This window comes from Scylla paramamosain, chromosome 7 (genome assembly GCF_035594125.1).
Source record: "Scylla paramamosain isolate STU-SP2022 chromosome 7, ASM3559412v1, whole genome shotgun sequence".
NCBI classification, from domain to species: Eukaryota; Metazoa; Arthropoda; class Malacostraca; order Decapoda; family Portunidae; genus Scylla; species Scylla paramamosain.
Genome location: NC_087157.1, coordinates 11,932,501 through 11,955,379, shown reverse-complemented (window position 1 = coordinate 11,955,379; position 22,879 = coordinate 11,932,501). Strand labels below are relative to the sequence as shown.

General features: G+C 49.3%; 1 protein-coding gene across 22 annotated transcripts in view; it reads right to left on the bottom strand.

Moving 5' to 3' along the window:
• Positions 1-22,879, bottom strand: part of LOC135102080 (serine/threonine-protein kinase MARK2-like) — a 128,037-nt gene that overhangs the window by 48,954 nt on the left and 56,204 nt on the right. For 17 of the 22 annotated variants that reach the window (XR_010269515.1, XR_010269514.1, XR_010269513.1 and 14 more), the window contains one exon: positions 16,055-16,108. The exons of 3 other annotated variants lie outside the window; for them this stretch is intronic. Coding sequence is in view for 16 of the 19 variants with exons in the window: in XM_064006789.1 (XP_063862859.1) it covers positions 16,055-16,108 (54 nt within the window). In the remaining 3 variants the exon portion in view is untranslated. 2 more of the 22 variants (XM_064006796.1, XM_064006793.1) reach the window with 2 other exon arrangements.

Genomic DNA, 22,879 nt, shown 5'->3' with positions numbered 1-22,879 from the left:
GGTGAAGGATGGCAGTGGGAGGGAACGTAACCGGAGAATGTTTTGTGTCACGAGCTGCGGCGGCGTGACTGACACACACACCCACACACACACACACACACACACACAGTAACAACACTATCATGACTGGTACACCACCCTGTCATCTTACACTCTTAACACTCCCCTATACCCCCTACAGCTCCCTACTTGACAACAACCCCACTTTTAACCCTAACCACCACCACCACCACCACCACCACCACCACCACCACCTCCTCCTCCTCCAGACAAGCTCACAACAAGACTATCTCCTCCACCATCACGTCGCACCTCCTCCATTTCCAGTCTGTGGAGGATCTACGTCACTTCCCTTTGATTCCCCCACCCTTCCTCCTCCACACTCCATGTCTCCCCCAGTTCTCCCCCTCTCATCCTCTCCCTTCCCCTGCTCCACACACCACGTTTCCCCCAGCCCTCTTCCTCTCATCCTCTTCACCTGTGCAGCTGCCTCGTAAGCCCCGCAGCTGTTTGGTAACACTTCAACACCTGTCTCTTATGGGGTGGTGGTGGTGGTTCGCCCGTTAGTTGTGTAGTAAGAGGGAAGGATGGCGGGGCAGTGATGAGGGGCAGAAGGGTGATGCTGGTGTACTGGTGGTGACTGGTGATGACTGGTGATAGGACAGCGGGAGGGATTGATTGTAGTGGGTGGAGGTGCGGAAAGCAAGACAGGGGCAGGAATGGCGGCGGGAGGAGGAATGGCTGGTGCAGGTGACGGAAATGGTGGGAGGGTGCCTGCTGGGACGGTGATCAAGTAGCAACAATGGACAGGCAGCAGTGTTCACATGCACGAGGGACGGAGGTGACGGGCCAGGTGGTGGCGGTGGTGGTGGAGCATGGCCGGTGCAGCGATAAGATGCAAAACAAAGACAGGGTGGAGCAACATGTCTCGCGGTCACAGGCAACCGGTGGTCCGTCCTGCGGCGCGTGACGGCCCCGGGGTCCCACAGCAGAGCAGGCAACCCCCACTCCGCCTCAGGTGCGCTGACTCATTCACTCGCCCCTCCACCAAACCCCCACGCAGCGCCATCCCCCCACCAACTCCAACTGCGCCATGGGTGAACGGGGCCGCCGGCTGTCTTTCGTTACATGAACATGACGGATGAAATACAACACTTGCGATTATACATGATGCTATTACGAACGCTATTAGAACTTAACACACACACACACACACACACACACCACACACAGCGGAGGAGTGAGGAGTGCGGGAAGGAAGGTGCAGCAAGAAGCATCGGTAATGGCATCGTTAGTGTTGGCAAGATCATCCTGAAAGTGACAAGGCAATCCCGGCACGGTGGTGGTGATGGTGGTGTGGCAACCCTGAGGCGAGGCGTGACCCGGCGCACACCCAGGGAATGACGCAACGCCCCGCAGCCCGCAAAGGTGGGTGGATCGCTGGGGCATGTGACAACTAATACACCTCCAACCTTCCCTCTCCTCCGTAATATCACGCACGATGTGTCAACCTCAATGGCCGTGGTGGGGGTGCGAGATGAAAAGGATGGGACAGCAGGAGAGAAGGATGAGCAGAAAGAGAATGAGAGAGGGGGAAGATAGGAAGGGAGAAAAAAATAGAGGTGAGAGGTGAGATAGGATGTTTGGGGACGAGAAGAGAGAGGTGAGGAGAGGATGCCAAGGGAGGGGAAGGGTGAAAGGTGAAGGAAGATGGAAGAGTAGGAAAATGTGTGAGCTTCTCGAGGTTGTGAGGTGAGGTGAGGGGAGGAGGAGGAGGAGGAAAAGACGAAGAGGAGGAGATGAAAAGGAAGAAATGACTAAGAGCACACTGACAGAGAGAGAGAGAGAGAGAGAGAGAGAGAGAGAGAGAGAGAGAGAGAGAGAGAGAGAGAGAGAGAGAGAGAGAGAGAGAGCCTTCACAGCACCCAAGTAATATTCTGAGAGGACCCGCACCCACAGCCGCACCCTTCACTAAGTTGCCTCACCGCCTTACCCATCACCCAGGAGAGAGGGAGAGGAGAGATGGTGCAGTACAGAGAGCAGGAGGACACATGAGCACCGCCACTGAGGTCACCATAGAGACGTGATGATAGAAACTCTTAACTAACTCTTTTTATGGCCTCGTTTAGCAACCTCCACCTACGTGCTCGCATAGCTTATCGACCACACACACACACACACACACACACACACACACACACACACACACACACACACACACACACACACACACAGCTGGCGCAACACAAGCCAATTACAACAGCGTTAGGGGAGGGAGGGAGGGAGGGAGGGAGGGAGGGAGGGAGGGAGGGAGGGAGGAGGGAGGAGGAGGAGGAGGAAAGTTCCCACGCTGAGCAATAACACAAGTGGCGGGTCAGTATGGATACCTCACCTGCCTGTCATTAATTTTCGTCTACTTATGTTATGAGAATCTCACGCTTTCCCTTCCTCTTCAAACTTCACACATTCTCTCCCTTTTCAAACGGTACCCCTTCCCTCTCTTTTCTTCCCACACATCTCTCTTCCTCATCCTATTCCACAACTTCCTTATCCTATCACGTCATGGGTTGTCTGTTTAAACATCACATTATTCCATTTTGCATTTAATTTTACCCATATACGCCTTATTCCCATTAAACAGTTCTACGGCCTTCAAACTATAAAATTAATATGTTCTCTCTCTTTTCTGTATTCACATTTTAATAGCACTGAATGTTAACTAAAGATCACAGCAGTAACACGATCAACCACAATCTTCAATCATAAACTCACTCACTCACGTCCTCACTTCCTTTTCTATACCCATATCTTAACACAATGACAACCCAAAACCATAAGAGTAATAATACTAATAAAAAGCATTAGATCATCCTTCAATCGCAAACTCACTCAGCACGTCCTCGCCCAAAGGCCCCAGCATAAAGAGATCAGCGATAAAGGGGCCAGAAAAGTGACAGGTCGTGTAAGTCATGGCGATAAGGGGTGTCGGAGGGTGCACTGCATGACGCAAGCTGTTGGTGCAGGTGATAAGAGTTATGAAGAGCGAGCATAAGAAATACACTGCCACTCTGTTCTTTCCCTGGGAGCGTTGGAGGTCACGGGCTGATTAGTGACTAAAAATTTCTTAACGGTCATATGGCGCAGAAAAAAAAAATGCACAAAAACACGAGCAATGTTAAGATGGAAGATAAAAGTAACACATACGAGTATATGATTAATAATGAAAGGAGGAAGGTTGACAGCTAACCAAGACTGGCTTATTGCTTTCTATCCTGTCACCCGGTCTGTCATCGCTCTACCTCCTTACTGGGAATGGAAGGAAGGATGAATGTGATACTGGGAACGAAAGGAGGGATGAAGGATGGGAGGGAACGAATGAGGGACGATGTGGGTAAGGAGAAAGGACTGATTGAGGTACGGGGAAGGAAAGAAGGGATGGTACAGGAGAGAAGAAGAGAGTTATTGACGAGCGAGTACATGTAAGGAGGGAAGGAAGGAAGGAGGGACAAAGGAACGAAGAAAGGAGAAGGGAAAGGAGAAAGGACTGAGACACAAGAGGTAAAGAATGGAGAGACGAATTTAAGAAAGGAGATGTAAGAGACTGAGGGATAACGAAGTAAAGGGAGGAGGAAGGTGATAAGGAAAGGAGGTAAAGAAAGGATATGTGAGAGAGAGAGAGAGAGAGAGAGAGAGAGAGAGAGAGAGAGAGAGAGAGAGAGAGAGAGAGAGAGAGAGAGAGAGAGAGAGAGAGAGAGAGAGAGAGAGAGAGAGAGAGAGAGCTTCCTTGAAAAATAAAGGTGAAGAAAAGGAGGGGAAAGAATTTTTGAGAACTTGCACTTTCCTTACATCACTCCTACACACACACACACACACACACACACACACACACACACACACACACACTACCAGTCATGTAAACCATCTATATACAGCTTATCATTTCGTAATCTGATAAACAAGGTCATAATAATCCTCGTGTCGACACTATACGTTCACTAAACGCAAAAACAACCACACTAAATCTATATATATGTGTGTGTGTGTGTATCAGACTACACACACACACACACACACACACACACACACACACACACACACACACACACACACACACTCAGACTTAAATGGATGGGAGGTTGGAGATGGGCCGGGGATGAGGGTGGGCTGGGAGAGGAAGAGGACAGGAAGGGAGGGAGTGAGAGGGGAAGTGAGAGTGGGAGGGGTAAGGACATCCATTGGGAGAGAGAGACATAAGCACAAACAACTGGCGACATTCTGTTTCCCTCCCCTCTCCCCAACCTTAACTCCCACGCAACCACCTCCACCTTCCCAGAGCGGCGGCGGCGGCGGCGGCGGAGGAGGAGGAGGAGGAAGAAGGCATAGAAGGATACATGGATGAATCATGATACAAGAGGATGAATACAAACAAAATGATAAGAGAGGTTGAAGAAATAAAATAATTAACTTGTGGAAGGAAAGAATAAGCAAGGACAACCGATAAAAGTGGGAAAACTATAGATAAAGATAAAGATAACACCAAAGGCAACGGATGAGGAAGAGACAGAGATAAAGGGACCAAAAAACAAGAGAGAGAGAGAGAGAGAGAGAGAGAGAGAGAGAGAGAGAGAGAGAGAGAGAGAGAGAGAGAGAGAGAGAGAGAGAGAGAGAGAAATAGGCTGACGCAGGTAGGACGCGAAAGTTCAGGGAATGAAGGAGGGAGGGAACAGTGGGAAGAGGAGAAACACTGCTACTGCTACCATTACCACCACCACCACCACCATCATCACCACCACCACCACTACTACTACTACTACTACTACTACCACCACCACCAGTTCCCTCCACCCACACACATCACGGACACTTCCTGTCTCGCCGCCGCCCAACCCGATAACACCTCGCCACCACATTGTCCCTCCCTCTCCGTAATATATTCTCTCTCTCTCTCTCTCTCTCTCTCTCTCTCTCTCTCTCTCTCTCTCTCTCTCTCTCTCTCTCTCTCCACAAGTAACGCATCAAGGCTGTCATGAACCCTGTCAAATGCAGATCTTTAAGTTCAGGAGGAGGAGGAGGAGGAGGAGGAAGTAAAGGTAGTAGTTGGCTGTGATGGAGGTGGTGGTGGTGGTCACGGTAATGGAGGTGGTGATGATGGTGGTTGTGGAAGAAGACAGAGGCGACAGAAGGGAGACGGGAGAAACCAGCACCAGCACCTTTACCATCACTCACACACACACACACACACACACACACACACACACACACACACACACACACACACACACACCTCACCTGTCCACCTGCTTTACACCAAGGGCACCTGATTCAACACCGCTAACAACATACCACACACCTGAGTCACGGCAGTTGGATGGAGACGAAGGAGAGGTAAAGGAGGGAAGATGGAGACCTAAGGGGAGGAGATAAGGAAGGATAGAAGAGGGTAAGTGTGTGTTGGGGAGGGATATGGAGACAGTGGGGTAGGTAAGGAAGGAGGAAGGATGCAGGCATGTGTTATATGGGGAAATGAAGGTTGAGGGTGGAGGTGAAGGAGGGAGGTGGGAGACAGGTGTGTGTTAGGGAGGAGGCATGGGGTGTGCGGGGACTTAAGCTAACACTGTCAGTAAGAAAAATAAATCCACACCGCGAACACCATTACTTTTGGCTTCCCTCCCTTAAAACTTGTCCCTGCCTTACTTAACACTACTCAATACCTTCCTTAGCGAGCTGAGGGTAAAGTAACAGGGGGATCACAGGTGTACCTCTCTACCATACCTGACACCTTTCCTAGCATTCTGAAGGTAGAGGGGCAGGTAAGAATAAGGGCAGATGTGATCACAGGTGTACCTCCCTATCTTATTCAATACCTTCCTTGGTGTTCTGAAGGTAAAGGAACAAGTAACATGTGTACAGGTGCACTCAAAGGTGTTCGTACCTCGACACGATCAATTAGATGGGGTAAACATACAAGGTGCGGGTGGTGGTTTTTTTTTTGGCGAACGCATGGGTAGCGATGACGCGGAAGGGAGGGTGAAAGGGGAGGGGGGAAAGTGGGGAAGGAAGGGGAAGGGAGGAGGAGGGAGAGGAATTGAGTGGGGGGATATGGGAGGCTGGCGCTGTGGGAGGAGTGAGCTTCATTTTTTTTTTTATTTGAAAGTGCGGGGATTCTCTCTCTCTCTCTCTCTCTCTCTCTCTCTCTCTCTCTCTCTCTCTCTCTCTCTCTCTCTCTCTCTCTCCAACCCGTTACGTCTCTCACGATGTGCCTGTACAACACGGCTCACCTATTTTACAGTATAACCAAGAAATTACTTCCTCACCCACCAAACTACCAACTCTCTCTCTCTCTCTACCCGCATTTATATCCAGCAGTGTTTTTCATCGTTGTTGTTCTCGCTTCCTCACAACAGCTGGGAGGTGAACAACATGCCCGGTCATAGCTTGGTGTGTTCGGATACTGCCCTCGTTCCCTTGGGATTGAGGACTCTTATTGTGTGTCACGGCCTCCTCTCCCCTAATGTGTGGCTGTAGGGATGAGGTTACGGATGACTTATTTTTTTTTTTTTTTCTCCAAAGGGCTGGTTAATTTTCCTGGCTTTTGTATGCTAATTTTGGCACGTGTCTTTTTTTTCTATCAACATTAGTTATTGTTTTAAAGTTAATTTGTGATCCTTGGTGATCTAATTTACATTTTTTTTCCTTTTATCTAAGTTGCTGCCTGTTTTATGATCAATTTCCCTCCCCTCTCTCATACATTGATTTCCTCACGTCTTCCATATTTTTTTTATTTTATCTAAATTGCTTCTTGTTTTATTGTTAATTTCCTACCATTTCCTTGCGTATTTCATATTTCTTCCTTTTTATCTAAGTTACCTCTTGTTTTATGATCAATTTCCTATTTCTTATACACCGATTTCCTCGCGTGTCTCTTCTTTCTTCTTTTTATCTAAGCTACTCCTTATTTCATCTTCCGTGAGTAGCTATCTCATCCAATTGCTTTTATTTGATTTTCCTCGTTTCGTCTTTCGTCGGTTGGTCGATCTCACCCCGATCGCCTTTGTTTTACACTGCATACCTTGTTAGTCTTGCATTGCAGATTATATTCAACTTATACCCGAGAAACCTCAATCCTGCATCCTACAGACGAAGAATTCTCAATGATGGGTTAACTGACTGACTGACTGACTGACTGACTAAGTTTTGACACTAACGTAAAGGTCATAATCATCACATCCCTTCACATTCATTCCTACCCTTCCTTGTCTCTCAGTGCACCTGTTCACCTGCCTATGCACCTTGTTAACCCGAGCACTTCACAGGCTGCACACACACACACACACACACACACACACACATACAATCCAGGGTGCCGGCGACTGTATCTCTCTTCCCAGAACACTACAGAATGGAAACTACAGCAAATCGATGAGTGAGAAGCGCGTGGTGTGGGTGTGTGTGAATGAAATACAGTAATGGATGTCCTGTGTATACATTTTGCAATAACACTGCCATCAGTACAATACTCTACCTCCTAAACGAGTACCTTCTCATCCCGCACTGCAGTCAATAAATACAATTCTCTATTCACCCCTTTACTGTAGGCCATGTATTTCCAGCAACAATACTATGGCAAGTTCATGTTTTCCTGCAGTTGACGCGCTATCTATGCACTGGAAACAAAGTAGAGTCTAACTAATCTATCTATCTACTCACCCCTTACTGCAGTCAATATACCTATCTTCTTTATTCATCCCTAGACTTTAGGTCACGTATTTCTGGCTTCAATAATACGACTAGTTGTTTTCCAGCACTTTCTGTTCCATCTAATGTTCTGGACACTGGGTTGAGTCTGAGTCAGTAAGTGGGAGTAAGGGACTGAGTAACGAAAGTAGGTGAGAGTGGGGCAGGAACGAAGCCAGCAGGGGAAAGCCTCGGGAAAGAGTGACGAAAGCCAGCCAGCCTTTACTATACAGGCATCAAGGGAAAGCCTCAGCCAGCCTTAGCCAGCCTCAGCCAGCCGCAGCCTAGAGCCCCGGCATTCTTTTACCATCAAATCAACGCAACATCATCCTCCTGACCTCACCCAACTTTCCCCTCCCTTCCTACCCAGCAACTCTCACTCCTCCTCCTTTTCCTCCTTAGACTCTCACTCCTGCCATCCATACTAAGGCTCCCTTCACACACACACACACACACACACACACACACACACACACACACACACACACACACACACACACACACACACACACAAGTAGGCCATTTAGCTACAGTAAGCGATCCCAATCAGCAGGAGCATAGGAGGAGGAGGAGGAGGAGGAGGAGGAGGAGGAGGAGGAGGAGGAGGAGGAGGAGGGAGGCAATTAAGGAACTCGGGAGAAGAAAAGGGCACGGTCGACGATGTATCGGAAAGTAGGAAAGTTAAGGAGGGGAGAAGAAACTACTTGAAAAACTGGAGGAGGAGGAGGAGGAGGAGGAGGAGGAGGAGGAGGAGGAGGAAAGTAAACAGAGGAAGAGAGTCCAATATAAAGGTGAAGCTTCAGTAACCTGCGCGCGCAAACTTTCTCTCCTTCAGCCCATCTCTCTCTCTCTCTCTCTCTCTCTCTCTCTCTCTCTCTCTCTCTCTCTCTCTCTCTCTCTCTCTCTCTCTCTTTGTCTCCTTCTCACTCCTCTTTTTTTCCCTCCACTCCCTCCATCACGGTTCATATTACGGTCCTCCTTCAGTCGATGTAGGGAGGAGTGAATGACAATGTACAGACCAGCACGAGAGAAGACGGGCACACAAATCCCCTCCTCTCTCTCTCTCTCTCTCTCTCTCTCTCTCTCTCTCTCTCTCTCTCTCTCTCTCTCTCTCTCTCTCTCACAAAGGATGATCGACAAGGCCAAAGAAGGTACTGCAGGTGGTCAGTCTCGTTGGGACGCACAAACAGATAGACAGGACAGGACGGGAGTGCCACGCCTCGTCCCCAACAGGATGGCACTGGCGGGAGGAAGTGGACGAGGCAGCGGAGGCGGGAAGGGGGAGCGAGAGGAGACGAGTGGATGGAGGGAGAGATGGTGGCTAGCTGAGGGTGGGAAGATGTGCGGAGGTGGTGGAGGTGGGGGTAGCAAAAAGTGGGGCTGAGAAGGGGAGGGGGGCTGTAGAGAGGTCGGGGTGGTGCAGAAACAAGACAGTGCCGCACTCCATGACCCCACCCTCACCCCAGCCTCGCCCAAGCTCCACCGGCTCGTCGTAATAAAAGTTCCAGGGTAACCTAATCCAAGTTTATAAAATGGAGCACGCAACCTCGCGCTGAAACCAAAGTCGATATAATTAACGGGATATTTTGCAATGTTACGTGAGGGAGAGAGGGTTCAGCAGACGACCTCAGCTAGCACCAGTAATAGCGCCAGGAGTGAGAGCAAGGGTGTCTCACTGTGTATTGACCTAGTTTGCCTTGTTGAACCTCCATATTTGTGGTATTAAAGGGTCTGATCTTCACTCGCTTTGTCCTGTATTCTTTTCTATATATGACAGTTATTATTCTTTTCGTAAATAAATTAAAAACATTAACTTTAGTTAATTTATTTAGTTTGCCTTGTGAAATCTATATATTTATAGTATCAAAATGTCCTATTCTTCACTTGTCTAAGCCGGTTTCCTTTTCTGTGTATGTTATTCTTCTTCGTAAAAATAATAAAAACATTAACTTCAACCCATCCCTAGTGTGTGTGTGTGTGTGTGTGTGTGTGTGTGTGTGTGTGTGTGTGTGTGTGTGTAGTAGTAGTAGTAGTAGTAGTAGTAGTAGTAGTAGTAGTAGTAGTAGTAGTAGTAGTAGTAGTAGTAGTAGTAGTAGTAGTAGTAGCAGCAGCAGCAGCAGCATCGTTCAGCACCCTGTACACTGTACACAACACACCACGCGCTACACACCACACCGTCACAAACCAGACGTAATCAACCAAGAAATAACACGAAATGAAGACGTGTAGCCCTGTACGTTGAGCAGAGGAGGTGATTCAGAGCCCCATCCGTGGCCCGCATCGTCATGGTCGGTGTCCTTCCCCACCCCCGCCAGCATTGAGTCACCCCAAGGCCACACTAACTACACCAGCACCTCGCACGCCGCCTCTCCTCCACTAATAAGACCTGCTACAGTTTGCTGTGAGTGTGGGAGTGCGACTCTGTTTTCCCGTGGTGGTGGTGGTGCTTGTGTCACTTCCTAGTAATGGATAGTATGTATGTCACCAGTGTCCTTGTCCTTGTTCGCTGTAACTGATGTACTTTTCTTCCTACTTAGAAAAATGGAGCTATTATCTCGTTATCTACTGTTAGTTATGGCCTATTATGATCATTTTATGTAGGAAGAATAAAAAAATAATATGATCTGTTTTAAGTAGGAATATATGTTAAGTAGTTATTCTTTTCCTACAGTTAAAAAAGAAATTATTGTCTATCTTGAGTGTAGGAGGAAAACATTAACTTTCCCCTTTAAATATATGGAAATGCGAGGCAGAAAACCTTCCTTTGTATTCAACTATTCACACTTTATCACATCACCTTGAAAAAATATAAATAAAAATAACTGCTTTCCTTTTCATTTAGATATTCACATTTCACAGGATGACTTCTAAAAAAATATATATATAAATAAACAGTGGCCAAGTTTGCTTTCACTTGAGCTTATGCCTATCCTCTCCCCACTTTAAGAGAGATATGATAGCATGCCTAAATAACATCTACGATTTATGTTCACCTGTTTACATGCAACATACGACAGAGATTAGATTAGGCTCCTCTTCTCTTCTGAAAACTGTAAAGCGCAAACCCCCCTCCCCCCGCCAGACTAACCTTCCCACACACACACACACACACACACACACACACACACACACACACACACACTTATTACCACACGCAGCACGACAACGTCCTACAAAGGGAGCGACATCAAGGGCGGACCGCGACCCTCAACTCAAAACATGAACCACCGGAACAACAACAACAACGACAAAAATAATAACATCAACAACCACAACAACAACAACTATATCCCAGCGTCCCATCACCGCAAAAAGCACACACACACACACACACACACACACACACACACACACACACACACACACACACACACACACACACACAGCAAAAGCACCTTCATTCCATCCCAGTTTCGCACCCAAAGCACCATCCGACACACACACACAAAGGAGGGAAGCCGAAGAGAGTAAAAGCAAACCAGGTCAGTGTGTCGCCGAGGAATCGATTTCGTCTTGAGGAGATCAAAAGACGTATGAGAGCGAGAGAGAAAGAGAGAGAGAACGAAAGAAAGAGAGAGAAAGAAAAGTTTAACACACATACACACACACGAAGGTCACTGAGTCGCAGGATTATGAAAGAGAGAGAAAATGAGAGCGAGTAGTTTGTTAGTTGGTCGGTTAGCGATTTGTAGTGTGTGAAGTGTTAGGAAAGCGAGGCCCTCTACTCCCTCTGGTTCCTCGGGTGCTTGAAAACCTAATTAGCGCAAAACAAAAGGCAGCAAACGCGAGCCAACACCGCGGAAGCGAAAGTGACAAAACAAAGGGAGCGGCATGAATAAAACGAGACGGGCCTGCAAATGGGCTACACTAAAGACCTCTGCCGGCAAGGATAGACCATCACGTGAGGCCTGCCGGCTCATTATGCTCCCAGTCCAGGCGGCTACGGCGTGGAGGAAGAGGAAGGAGGAAGAGGAAGGAGGCGGCGGGCGGAAGAGAGGCAAGAATGAGAAGGAAGAGAAAAGGAGAAAGTGGAGGTGGAGGAGGTGGAGACAAATCATGGAATTTAAAGCAGGGAGAGGGAAAAGAGAAAGTGTGAGAGAGAGAGAGAGAGAGAGAGAGAGAGAGAGAGAGAGAGAGAGAGAGAGAGAGAGAGAGAGAGAGAGAGAGAGAGAGAGAGAGAGAGAGAGAGAGGATGGGAGTAAAGTGTGTGGTGGGTGCCCTACTTGTCATACATCCCGCTAACCTTCCCCCTCCCCCCCTTCAGATAATTCAGGATGGGTTACAATAGATATGCGTCATAATTCCTTCCCTCCCCCGAGCCACCTTATCCCACAACCACAGCTCTGTCTCCCTCTCCCCGCTGACACACCACCTCCCCAACTACCCTTACTTCCCCCCTAACATTAAAGACTCCTGCTGAAGAGATCATACCACAGAAAGAAGCATCAGATTTCCTACTTACTGTGTTGTCTCATTTCTCTTCCTCTTCCTCCTTCTCCACTTCTTTGTCTTGCTTCGTCCCTTACTCAGTGTCTCCTGTCTCCTCCTCCTCCTCCTCCTCCTCCTCCTCCTCCTACTACTACTACTACTACTACTGCACGAATCCTACAATAGTTATTAAAGACCATTTCCTACAATTTTCCTATTCGTGACTGGGGGAAATTTAATGCAACATGCGACTCTTCAAATCTCTCAGTAATTTCCCCCGCCAGACTCTTAATACATCCTCTTCTTCTTGTCTTATTTCCCTGAATCATCAACCTCCTCTTCTACCCCCCCAACCTCCCTCTCCCCCCTCTCTCCCCTCCCTCCACCACCATCACTATCACCGCCATAACAGCCTTCATCACCGCCACCACGTCGCCACAACAACCGCATTCACCACCACTGTCTATTCTTCTTCCGGCTTCTACCTCCGTAACCACCACCATCACCACCACCACCACAATCACATCCCTCACCATTGCATCTCCTCTCCTCCTCTTCCTCCTTTACCTATCCATTATCAAAGAGCCTATAGCTAATACTGCTTTACTCCTTTGTATTCCTTTGTATTCTTCCTAATCAGTTCACATTCCCACTATCAGATCTCTTCCTCCTCCTAGTCGGTCTTCAACAAAACTCTTCTTCCTCCTCCTCCTCCTCCTCCTCCTCCTCCTCCTCCTGTACAGCCATTCAAGACATACTAATTCCTTCTTTACTTCAATATCAAGGTGCGGTGTTCCCTCCTCCTCCTCCTCCTCCTCCTACTCTCGCCTTTCACCTCCAGGGGTCGTGACTTCTCTCCTTTGTGTAGTTTTATCTCGTTATTCAGTGACACTAAAGAAATTACACGCAACGAAAAAGAAAAGGAAAAAAAAAAGTAAGTGGAAAGAGAGAAGAAAAATTCGCGGTATAAAAATATCATGACGCTTTCTCTCAATTGTCTTTTTACATTTACGCACAGTTTAAAAGGTTCGCCTCATCTTGGCTTGTCTTTTCTTTTCTTGCTTTCATCTGATCTCAGGCAAAGAAGAAGAAAGACGAAGTGTGATGGTTAAATTTCACCTCTCTCTCTCTCTCTCTCTCTCTCTCTCTCTCTCTCTCTCTCTCTCTCTCTCTCATTCCTATATATATCTTTAAAATTTTATCTCCGCTTTCTCTAAATGATTTCCTTCTAAACCCTTCTCTCTCTCTCTCTCTCTCTCTCTCTCTCTCTCTCTCTCTCTCTCTCTCTCTCTCTCTCCTCCCACAAGAGTCAGCAGGTGTGTCACGTGGTGGGGAAGAGAGAGTCGCCACTGTTGCTGCTGCTCCCACCGCCACCGCCACCCACCCTACGACTCTCACTTCTGCGGCCAAGCCCAAAATTTCCCTCCCCGTAACTTCCTCCTTTCTGGGAAGCGGCGGAGTGAAGTTTTGTTACCTACAAGTTGTAAAGATCACGTATGACCCACAACCCTTGTTATGTTGTTATTATCATCATTATAATCACTGAATTTTTCCTGGTGGCCTTTCACTCAACTTTTGATATTTTTGTCATCATTTTTTATAATAATTTTTGTTATTTTTTTCCAGGTTACCTTATATTCGGCCTTGATATCTGAGTCAACATGAAGTAACCTTAAATTTTACTGCTCCTCGTCCTTATTTCCTACCGAGCACCATGTAGTGGTGTCCCTAGTGTGAGGCAGTGAGGGGCCTCGTCAGGAGCCTGTGTCACTTTAATGAAGCGCGGAGGGGAAGGCTGATAATACTGATAAGATGAAGGGTGAGGGACGGCCGGCCGGACCAAGGGGAGCGATTATGGCGTGGGTTGGTATGATGATGGCGGGCACCGGAAAATATGTATGGGTGGTGGAGGGGGAGCGTGAGTGAACAGTGGGTAGTAGGCCTGAGCGGTCACCACTGAGTGGCTCTTCAATTACCCTCCATTACCACAACGCAGCCGTTACCTCGCCGCAGACTCCCCGCCGCGCCCCTCACTGGTGGGGATGCTGACGCCAGCGGCAATTGTACTAGAGACAAGTGAGGCAAGACTGTTCCTCGACAATGTACAATTGCAAGAACTGCCTCCACTTGGGAGCTTCTGGGCGAGAGAAAGCGCGTACACACACACACACACACACACACACACACACACACACACACACACACACACACACACACACACACACACACACACACACGTCAGCTCAATACAGCACTTTGTTACATAAGTTATCAAGGTGTGTTCAGTGGAGCGGGGATGATGCCTAGTTGGCCGGGCTGCCGCACAAGGCTGGCGGACCTCCACACTACAGCCTCACCCCCAACCACAATGACGGGCGGGGACGGTGGGGTAGAGCTCCACAACGAATCCAAACGGTGGAAAGGAAGAGTTGGGTGTAGGGGGCGGGAGGGAGAGTTAAGTGGGCGGTGGCGGTGGTGGCGGTGGATGCCACGAGCAGAGAAAGCCTGGCGCGTCAAGATTCTTACTGTAACGGTAGGGAAAGTGAGGGGCGGGGCATCCCTCGGCAGCCAACCCGCGCCTTCAGTGGGAAAGCACCACACATTACACCAGACATGTGTACTGCCAGCGCTGAGCACCATCCACAACATGGGGCACGCCGCATCCCGCCAGGAGCTCCACCGGCCTGAGCACTGCGGCAAATTATCCTGCCGGTCCATCGAGCATTTCCAGGCCGCCGTCGTGTGGGAAGGAGCCCCGCTGGTAGCCCCCCATTGGCCCCGTGACCTACACTTTGCCTAACTCCACAAACTTGTAAGACCCTTCCCTCGCTGCCTGCCAGGATTGCGAGGCTGAGGAGGGGAAGGAAAATGATGCTCCCGCGGCAGCCTACCATCGCGATCCGCAGGGACGATGCCGCCGAAAGGACACCCCACATTCCCGATACTCAACAAGACAACATAATGAAGTATCGACTCCAGTCCCAAGCAGATCCAATACTTCTTTGTCTCTCCTGCGAAACCATTAACTCCTTTTCTGCTGCACACAATATTATGAAAAGAAGAAAGAGAAAAAAAAAAAAAGAGTATCTTATTCAAGGCCATTCTTTCATTTCGAAATATTCATATGAAGCCCCCAAACGGTCCTCACACACACACACACACACACACACACACACACACACACACACACACACACACACACACACACACACACACACACAAACACACAATGGTGTATCTGCAACTAAAGCCAGAGGGGTTAGGACATCTTAATGCTATGATAACTAAAGGCATCTAATATTATATTATACACTATTATATTATTCTAAATGCATTATGTACTAGTAAATATGCTACTTATTACTACTCTTCTAGATGTAGTACTTATTTAATAGTTAGAGTAAATAGGCACATACAAAAGATTAGTGACTTTGTATTATGTGCTTAGCTGTGTGTGTGTGTGTGTGTGTGTGTGTGTGTGTGTGTGTGTGTGTGTGTGTGTGTGTGTGTGTGTGTGTGTGTGTGTGTGTGTGTGTGTGTGTGTGTAAGTAGTGGAGAATCAAGAGCGTGTACAAGCGTGACATGCGGTATGGTGGTGGTAGTAGTGTGGTGCTGGGAGTTAAGTGTGATGTTAGTGATGGTATTAGTAGTGTGGTGTCGAGTGAGTCATGTACGGTGTGCGTTGGTGTGGTGCTTAGTAAGTTAGTAAGTCGTGTGATGTTGTGGGGAGTAGTGAAGAGAAGTGTTGTGCTACGTGATGTTTGGAAGCATGGTGTGAAGAGGCGTGGTGGTGGTGGTGGTGGTGTGAGGTGGAGGAGCCATGGTGGCGGTGTTGTGTGGAGGAGGAGGAGGAGGAGCGGTGGTGTGGACGGGACAAGGCAATCATCCTCACCCTTGGCCGGTGTCCCTTCTCGGCCGCCTTGCTGCTTGTCTTGCTCTCACTCACCTGCAACACAGACATAAGCACGCCCGAGATGAAACACTTGCTCGCCCGCACACAAACGTACATGAAGACACCACACACACACACACACACACACACACACACACACACACACATACACGTCTCGCTTCAATTACACACCCAAAGGAGAAAGCCACAATATTCATAATGAAAGTCGTATATACACATTTATAATTTGATTCCTAAGTTCAAACATTTCCCTCCATGTGCTGTTCTTAAGAAAAATATATATACATGTCATGAGTTATAAACACAAAACTATGTTAGCAAATATTTACTTGTTAGTTCATCATGTATGTAATGGAGGAGTTATATTACTAATTAAAAAACACAACTAAATCAGGAATGTGTGTGTATATATATATATATATATATATATATATATATATATATATATATATATATATATATATATATATATATATATATATATAAGGCCAGAGAGCATCCAAGGCCAAACACAATACTGACCAACAAACAAATCCTGCACAACACAAGCACAACACATATACAGGAGGTGCAATACGTGGGAAACACTACCGAGAACGTGAACTAACGGGGTAAATTGATGGGCGTAACATGAGACGGCTGCTGCCACGGCGCGCCCCTGCCTGCCCGCCGCTACAGGAAGTGCTGCTGCGACTACGGTGACATCACTAACTCGCTACCTTTGCTAACCGTTACTGCCGTGCATCAAAAACTATCTCGCTACTTGCTACTCCTCACTTCACACGTGTACTGCGCTAAAACAAGATCCGAGTGGTTGCGCCAGAACCAGTGAAAACCGGCAAGTCAGTCGTGTACGGTGCTCCTTCCTTCCTACCTCCCTCCTGATGCAGTGAGGTGAGGTATGGAGGAGGAGGAGGAGGGAAGATGGCTGCAGCGTGGGCGTTGAGAATGGAGAAGTCAGTACGTGGGTGCATCACAAGGTATACAACGCCCAGCTCGCAGGCACGGCCAACCAAAACAAGTTGATGGGACACTAAACAAAAATCCTTCTGACGGTGTTACTCCTGTATTCAGGCATCACTGCTCCCCTCCCTCCCCACACACCATAAACAAACCACTGAGCGAACCCAACCAACACTCCCAAAAGACCTTGACACTTTAAGCATCAGAGTGCCTCGGGGTGTCCCAGGGAGCAGGCAGGCAGACAGGCACAAGGCACGCCCTGCCCGGCCACCCACTCACTCTGCTCGCCTTGCCTTCCATCACCCTGGCACTCAGCATTCCTTACCGCCACCATCCATCCATCCCTCCACCGCTCCACTCCACTCCACTCCGCTCTCTCAAAACTCCTCCCATCCACCCACACCCACCCACACACAAAGCCCACACGCCTGACAACACCCACCCTCCTCCCAGATAATAATAACAAAAATAACAAAAGAACTTCCGGATGTGTACGAGAAAAAAATAAATAAATAAAAATTAAGAAAAAGTAATGTTGAGATGAAACACTGAAATTTTCTTCACAGCAAGCAGCAGCAGGCAAGTCTTTCTTTCCTTGATGCTCAGGAGACAATGGCGCCACTCCAGAGCCTTGGTGAGGGGGGCGGAAGTGCGTGGCGAGAGGAAGAAGTGGAAGGGGGAGAGGATGGAGAGAGAAGAGAGAGAAGGGAGTGAGTGAGGAAGGGAGGGAGTGATGAAGTGGGTCGAGCTGCTTACTCAGCTCTGTGACTTCCAGGTATAGAGTCCATTAAACACACACACACACACACACACACACACACACACACACACACACACACACACACACACACACACACACGGCGGGAGCAGGTTTGGATGGCAGGTGTGTGTTGGGACGCTCGTCATGCAAAGTGAGAGTCAGGGGCGAAGGGAGGGGAGAGAGAGGAGGCAGGTGAGGGGGCGGACAGGTCTAGAGGGGAGGATGGGACGAGGATGAGGGGCGGTGAGGGTGAGTGGGACTGGAGAGGTAAGGACCGCAAGTGCATGACTCACCCGGGTTTTCCCTTAGTGCATGACTGGAAAAAAGGGGGCGCGTCTGTCTCACCGTCAGTTACCATGCACCAATGCCACAGTGATATTTCCTCATCGCGCACCATCACCGCCAACACCGCCAGCACCAAGTCATCACCACCGCATAAGGCACATCACCACCATCACCATCATCATTACACCCCCCACCATCACCACCACATGTTTCTCTGCCACAACACACATTAACACACTTTTTCTCTTACTTCACTTCCTCTTCCTCCTTCTGCCCCTTCTCTTCCTGCACCTTTTCCTACTCTCCTACACCCTCCCCTCTACACCCTGACTCAACCAACCCTTCAGTCATCCTTCAGGTATCCAGGCAGGTCTTTTTACATAGTTCCAGGAAACACACACACACACACACACACACACACACACACACACACACACACACACACACACACACACACACACACGTAACAATGGCTGAAGGAGGAGGAGGAGGGGGAGGAGGAGGAGGAGATGTTTGCATCCCACCAAAGACATGTTTCATTCAGGTCACGACTGGGCATAAGGACAGTCTGTCTGTGTGTGTGTGTGTGTGTGTGTGTGTGTGTGTGTGTGTGTGTGTGTGTGTGTGTGTGTGTGTGTGTGTGTGTGTGTGTGTGTGTGTGTGTGTGTGTGTGTGTGTGTGTGTGTGTGTGAAAAATAAGCATTACACAATATGTAAGATGTCTGTGTATACGAGAGAGAGAGAGAGAGAGAGAGAGAGAGAGAGAGAGAGAGAGAGAGAGAGAGAGAGAGAGAGAGAGAGAGAGAGAGAGAGAGAGAGAGAGAGAGAGAGAGAGAGAGAGAGAGAGAGAGAGAGAGAGAGAGAGAGAGAGAGAGAGAGAGAGAGAGAGAGAGATTCATTTCCTAAGTGCAAGTTCTCGTCTCTTAGCATTCTGAGGCGGATACGGGAGTGGGGAAAATAGGGAGAAGGAAAAGGACACGAGAGAGAGAGAGAGAGAGAGAGAGAGAGAGAGAGAGAGAGAGAGAGAGAGAGAGAGAGAGAGAGAGAGAGAGAGAGAGAGAGAGAGAGAGAGAGAGAGAGACGGCAATGGTCTTTCCGTAACAGCCTGAAGGAGAGGAGGTGAGAGGAGTTGAGAGGGACATGTCCTTTCCTGTCACTGGGCTTACTATTGTGCGCCATTACGAGAGGAACCTCCCTTATCGCTTAGCCGAGTGAGGGAGGGAGGTAGAAGAGGGAGAGGTAGGAAAGGTAAGAAGAGGTAGAGAAGGCAGAGAGGGAGGTAAAGGTGAGAAGGTAGGAAAGCAGGGAAGGAAGATGGAGAGTAGGCAGGGAGGGAGGTAAATGAGGGAAGGTAAGAAGGAAGGAAGAAAGGGAGGTTAGCAGGGAGGCAGAGAAGACAAATAATGAGGGAGGAGGAAAGGGGAGGATGGTAGAGAAAGCAGGAAGATAGGAAGAAGTAAGGGAGGAAGGCAAGGAGATGAAGGGAGGGAGGGAGGGAGGGAGGGAGGGAGGGAGGGAGGGAGGGAGGCAAGTGCACAGGGGACAAGTATGCTGAGTGCTGAAAACTGAAGAAATGAGAGTTTGAAGCGAAGGAAACTGATGAGTCGCGGGGGCTTGATAAGGCATGGCCAACCCAACCCTTGACTGCGGGTGTAAACTGTATTATGCAAACGTGCCAAGGTCGAGGGAGGGAGAGGCACGGACAGGGAGGGAAAGAATCCTAAGTGTTAAAAAGATAGGAAAGAGAAGGAAAAAAATATACTCGTAAGAGGAATATAAAAATGAAAACGAAAAAAAGATGTTAATTAAGTTATACGTCTCTTTACATTCACACATTTCTTACTTTCTCGATGCAAGTGGTCCCCTGACAGACCTCCCTATCACAACTCCTCTCTATCTCCGCATCTATTTCACCTCGTTTGCTCAGCACTGTTCCCAGGCAATTTAGGCTAGATCGGAAATAGAGGTAAAAGGTGTGAGATGAGAAGAAATACGAAGTAATAACTTATGAGGAAGAGACGATAATGGAAGACAATAATGAAGTAAAAAGATGCAGATGGACATTTGAGTAAAGGTACGAAAAAATGAGAAAGAGGAAAAATGAGAAAGACTGATGACGGACTGAGAAAGAAATGTAAATAAAAGAATTATAAGCTGTGTAAGACCATAGGAGTTAAGAGTTAATGTTTTTAAGGAAATGTAAAGACTGCTTAGATTGTTTTGGGGAGGGAGGAGAACAAAGCGTGACTTTATACCAGTAACCTACCTACACACACACACACACATACACACACACACACCTAGAAAAATGGAGATCGGAGTTGGGAAGAACCTCAAAGATAACAGGGACAGGAAAGGAAGATGAAGGCAGAGCGATAAGGCGGAAAGTGGCGCAGTAAAGGAAGCCAGGCAAAGTGGAGTGTGGTGAGGAACAGGAGTGGGAAGGTGAAGCAGGTTAGGTAACAGTGGAATGAAGAGGTGGGGGGGGATTGTAGGTTGAGAGGCCACTATTGTGTTAAAAGATCAGGAAGAGGACGGACACGAGCAGACCCTCACCTACGAGAATACCTCCCCTGACACCCTCTTGACACACACACTTGCTGGATGCTCGGCCCCGTGGCAGAGGCTGAGAGGCGCTCAGAGTCGTCGTCGTCGTCGTCGTCGTCCTCCTCCTCCTCCTCCACACCACCACCACTACCACCAACCTTCTTTCTACCGCTAGGTATGAGATAAAACACCTCCCATCCCACATTCCTCCCTTAAATCCAAAAATGCACCACCACCTCGACAGTCTGACGTAAAACGGACGCAACCGCGACAGTAAAAGTAGCGCAGGCACTCGGCGGGCGGCCCGGCGCGCGATAAAGTCCCCGGGAGGTGTGCCGGCGGGAAGGCCCCACCACACATTTCGGGTCGAAACGGCCGGTAAAAAATATAATAAAAGGGTAAAGTTTGGACAACTCTCAAGGCAAAGCCGCACGGGGCCGAGGCGGCCCACCCACGCCTCCAGCACAGCACAGCGGGCACATCTATATAACTGGCGGGCTCAGGTTACGATCCGCCTTACTAGCCGACGGATTGACCCACTTCCCTTATCGCCACGTGCCATTCCCTGCTAAATCCATTTATTTCCACGATGACGACCCTTTCGCCGCTAATCAGCCCCGCCGCCCCTCCAACACGCGTCACCCGCTGGCTGGAGCTGTGCCACGCAAGCCCTGCCGCCACGCCGTCCTGCACTGCGGCTCAGGCTGCGCCCAAGACGTATCACTTGTTCTCACCTGTCAACATGATCCTGCAAATCTGCCACTTTTTTTGTTTTCAAGCGACTGGAGTCACCACGGCTTTCGTTACAGCAGGTGAGCTTGAGCCCGCTCCTTAAAGGTGTAGGAAGTGACCGTCTCGCTCCTGCTCCCTGCCTCGGGGCTCGGCAGGTCTCCACCAGCCAGGTATCAGAGGTTTAAGACTGTCCTCTCGGAAGCCTCGCCTCGCTTCAAGAACCATCCCGTGGCTCAACCTCCCATGTGGCGAGGCGTCGCCAAGCGCTAGTCCCCTAAACTATTCACGAAAAAAATTCTCGTCATCAGAGCGGCGCTCTTGAGGCGCAGCGGTGTGCTCCTCCTTGACCTCTGCGTGAGAGGACAGACTCTCCTTGATGAGAGGACTTCATTCATTAAACGCGGTCTTCCCCTCGCCACACCATTACGTGCCGGGCCGTTGCTAAACCTCCAATGCAGCCGTTAATGCCTTCACTCCCTCCCCTCCCTGCACATGTGCCCCAGGGCCGGCAGTGTCGTTGCTCCTATACAGCAACACCACTACTTCCTTCCGAGGGAACATACATGATCACCATGTAGCTACTTCATCACTGTTCGCGGTGCAGGTTCCTCTGCTGCTCCGGGCGTCCCTTGGCCTCGTTGGTCACTTAGCCCAACAGGGTCGGGATGGCAGGAGGCCGGGGCTGGTCACTCACCAGCACATCTTTAATGCGGGGGTTGGTGCACGCCACACCCGCGCGACACTCCCGCCTCCATACCACGCAGCCACCAGCCCTCACAACAGTCCTCTTAATATAATTAGGCCCATAATCCTTCATTCCGGCCGTTTCGTTAAGAGGGAGGTTGTTTCCGGACGACATCCGAGCCCTGGGACGCGGTGCGGCGCGGCTCGGGTGGCACAAGTAAGACCGGGCGGGAGGACCGGTAAGGCGGGTCCCGGCAGGGTTGGGGAGACGGGAGGGTGCCCAGTCCCTCATTGTTCTAGTTCCACCACCACAACCACCTTGTAGGGACCCTCTACCTGTACGTGGCCACATGCACTTGCACACCGAACCAACACCTACAGGCATACAAAATACTCCAAATACGGTGAATCATAACTCTCTCTCTCTCTCTCTCCTCTCTCTCTCTCTCTCTCTCTCTCTCTCTCTCTCTCTCTCTCTCTCTCTCTCTCTCTCTCAGCCTACGACGAAGTACACGAGAGGTCCCAAGCCTCCCCTCCGCCATACCAGCACACGCCGTACACCAAAGTGGGGTGGATCACTGGCGCCCCTACATGTATTCCTGTGGGTATGGGCATCAGGTGAGGGTCAGGGACTGCTGCTGCTGCTGCTGCTGGCGCCACCTACTACCAGAAGCGGACCACCTTCACCCTGGCCTGAGTGGGCAAGGTTAAGCTGGTGCTCTCCCCTTCTCCCACAATTTGCCCCGCCCACACCTCGCGAGAACAAGAGGCCAATATCAACATCTCGCCCAGCCTCCCATGTCCCGCCGCCTGCCGGGGAAGGCGTCACCTCA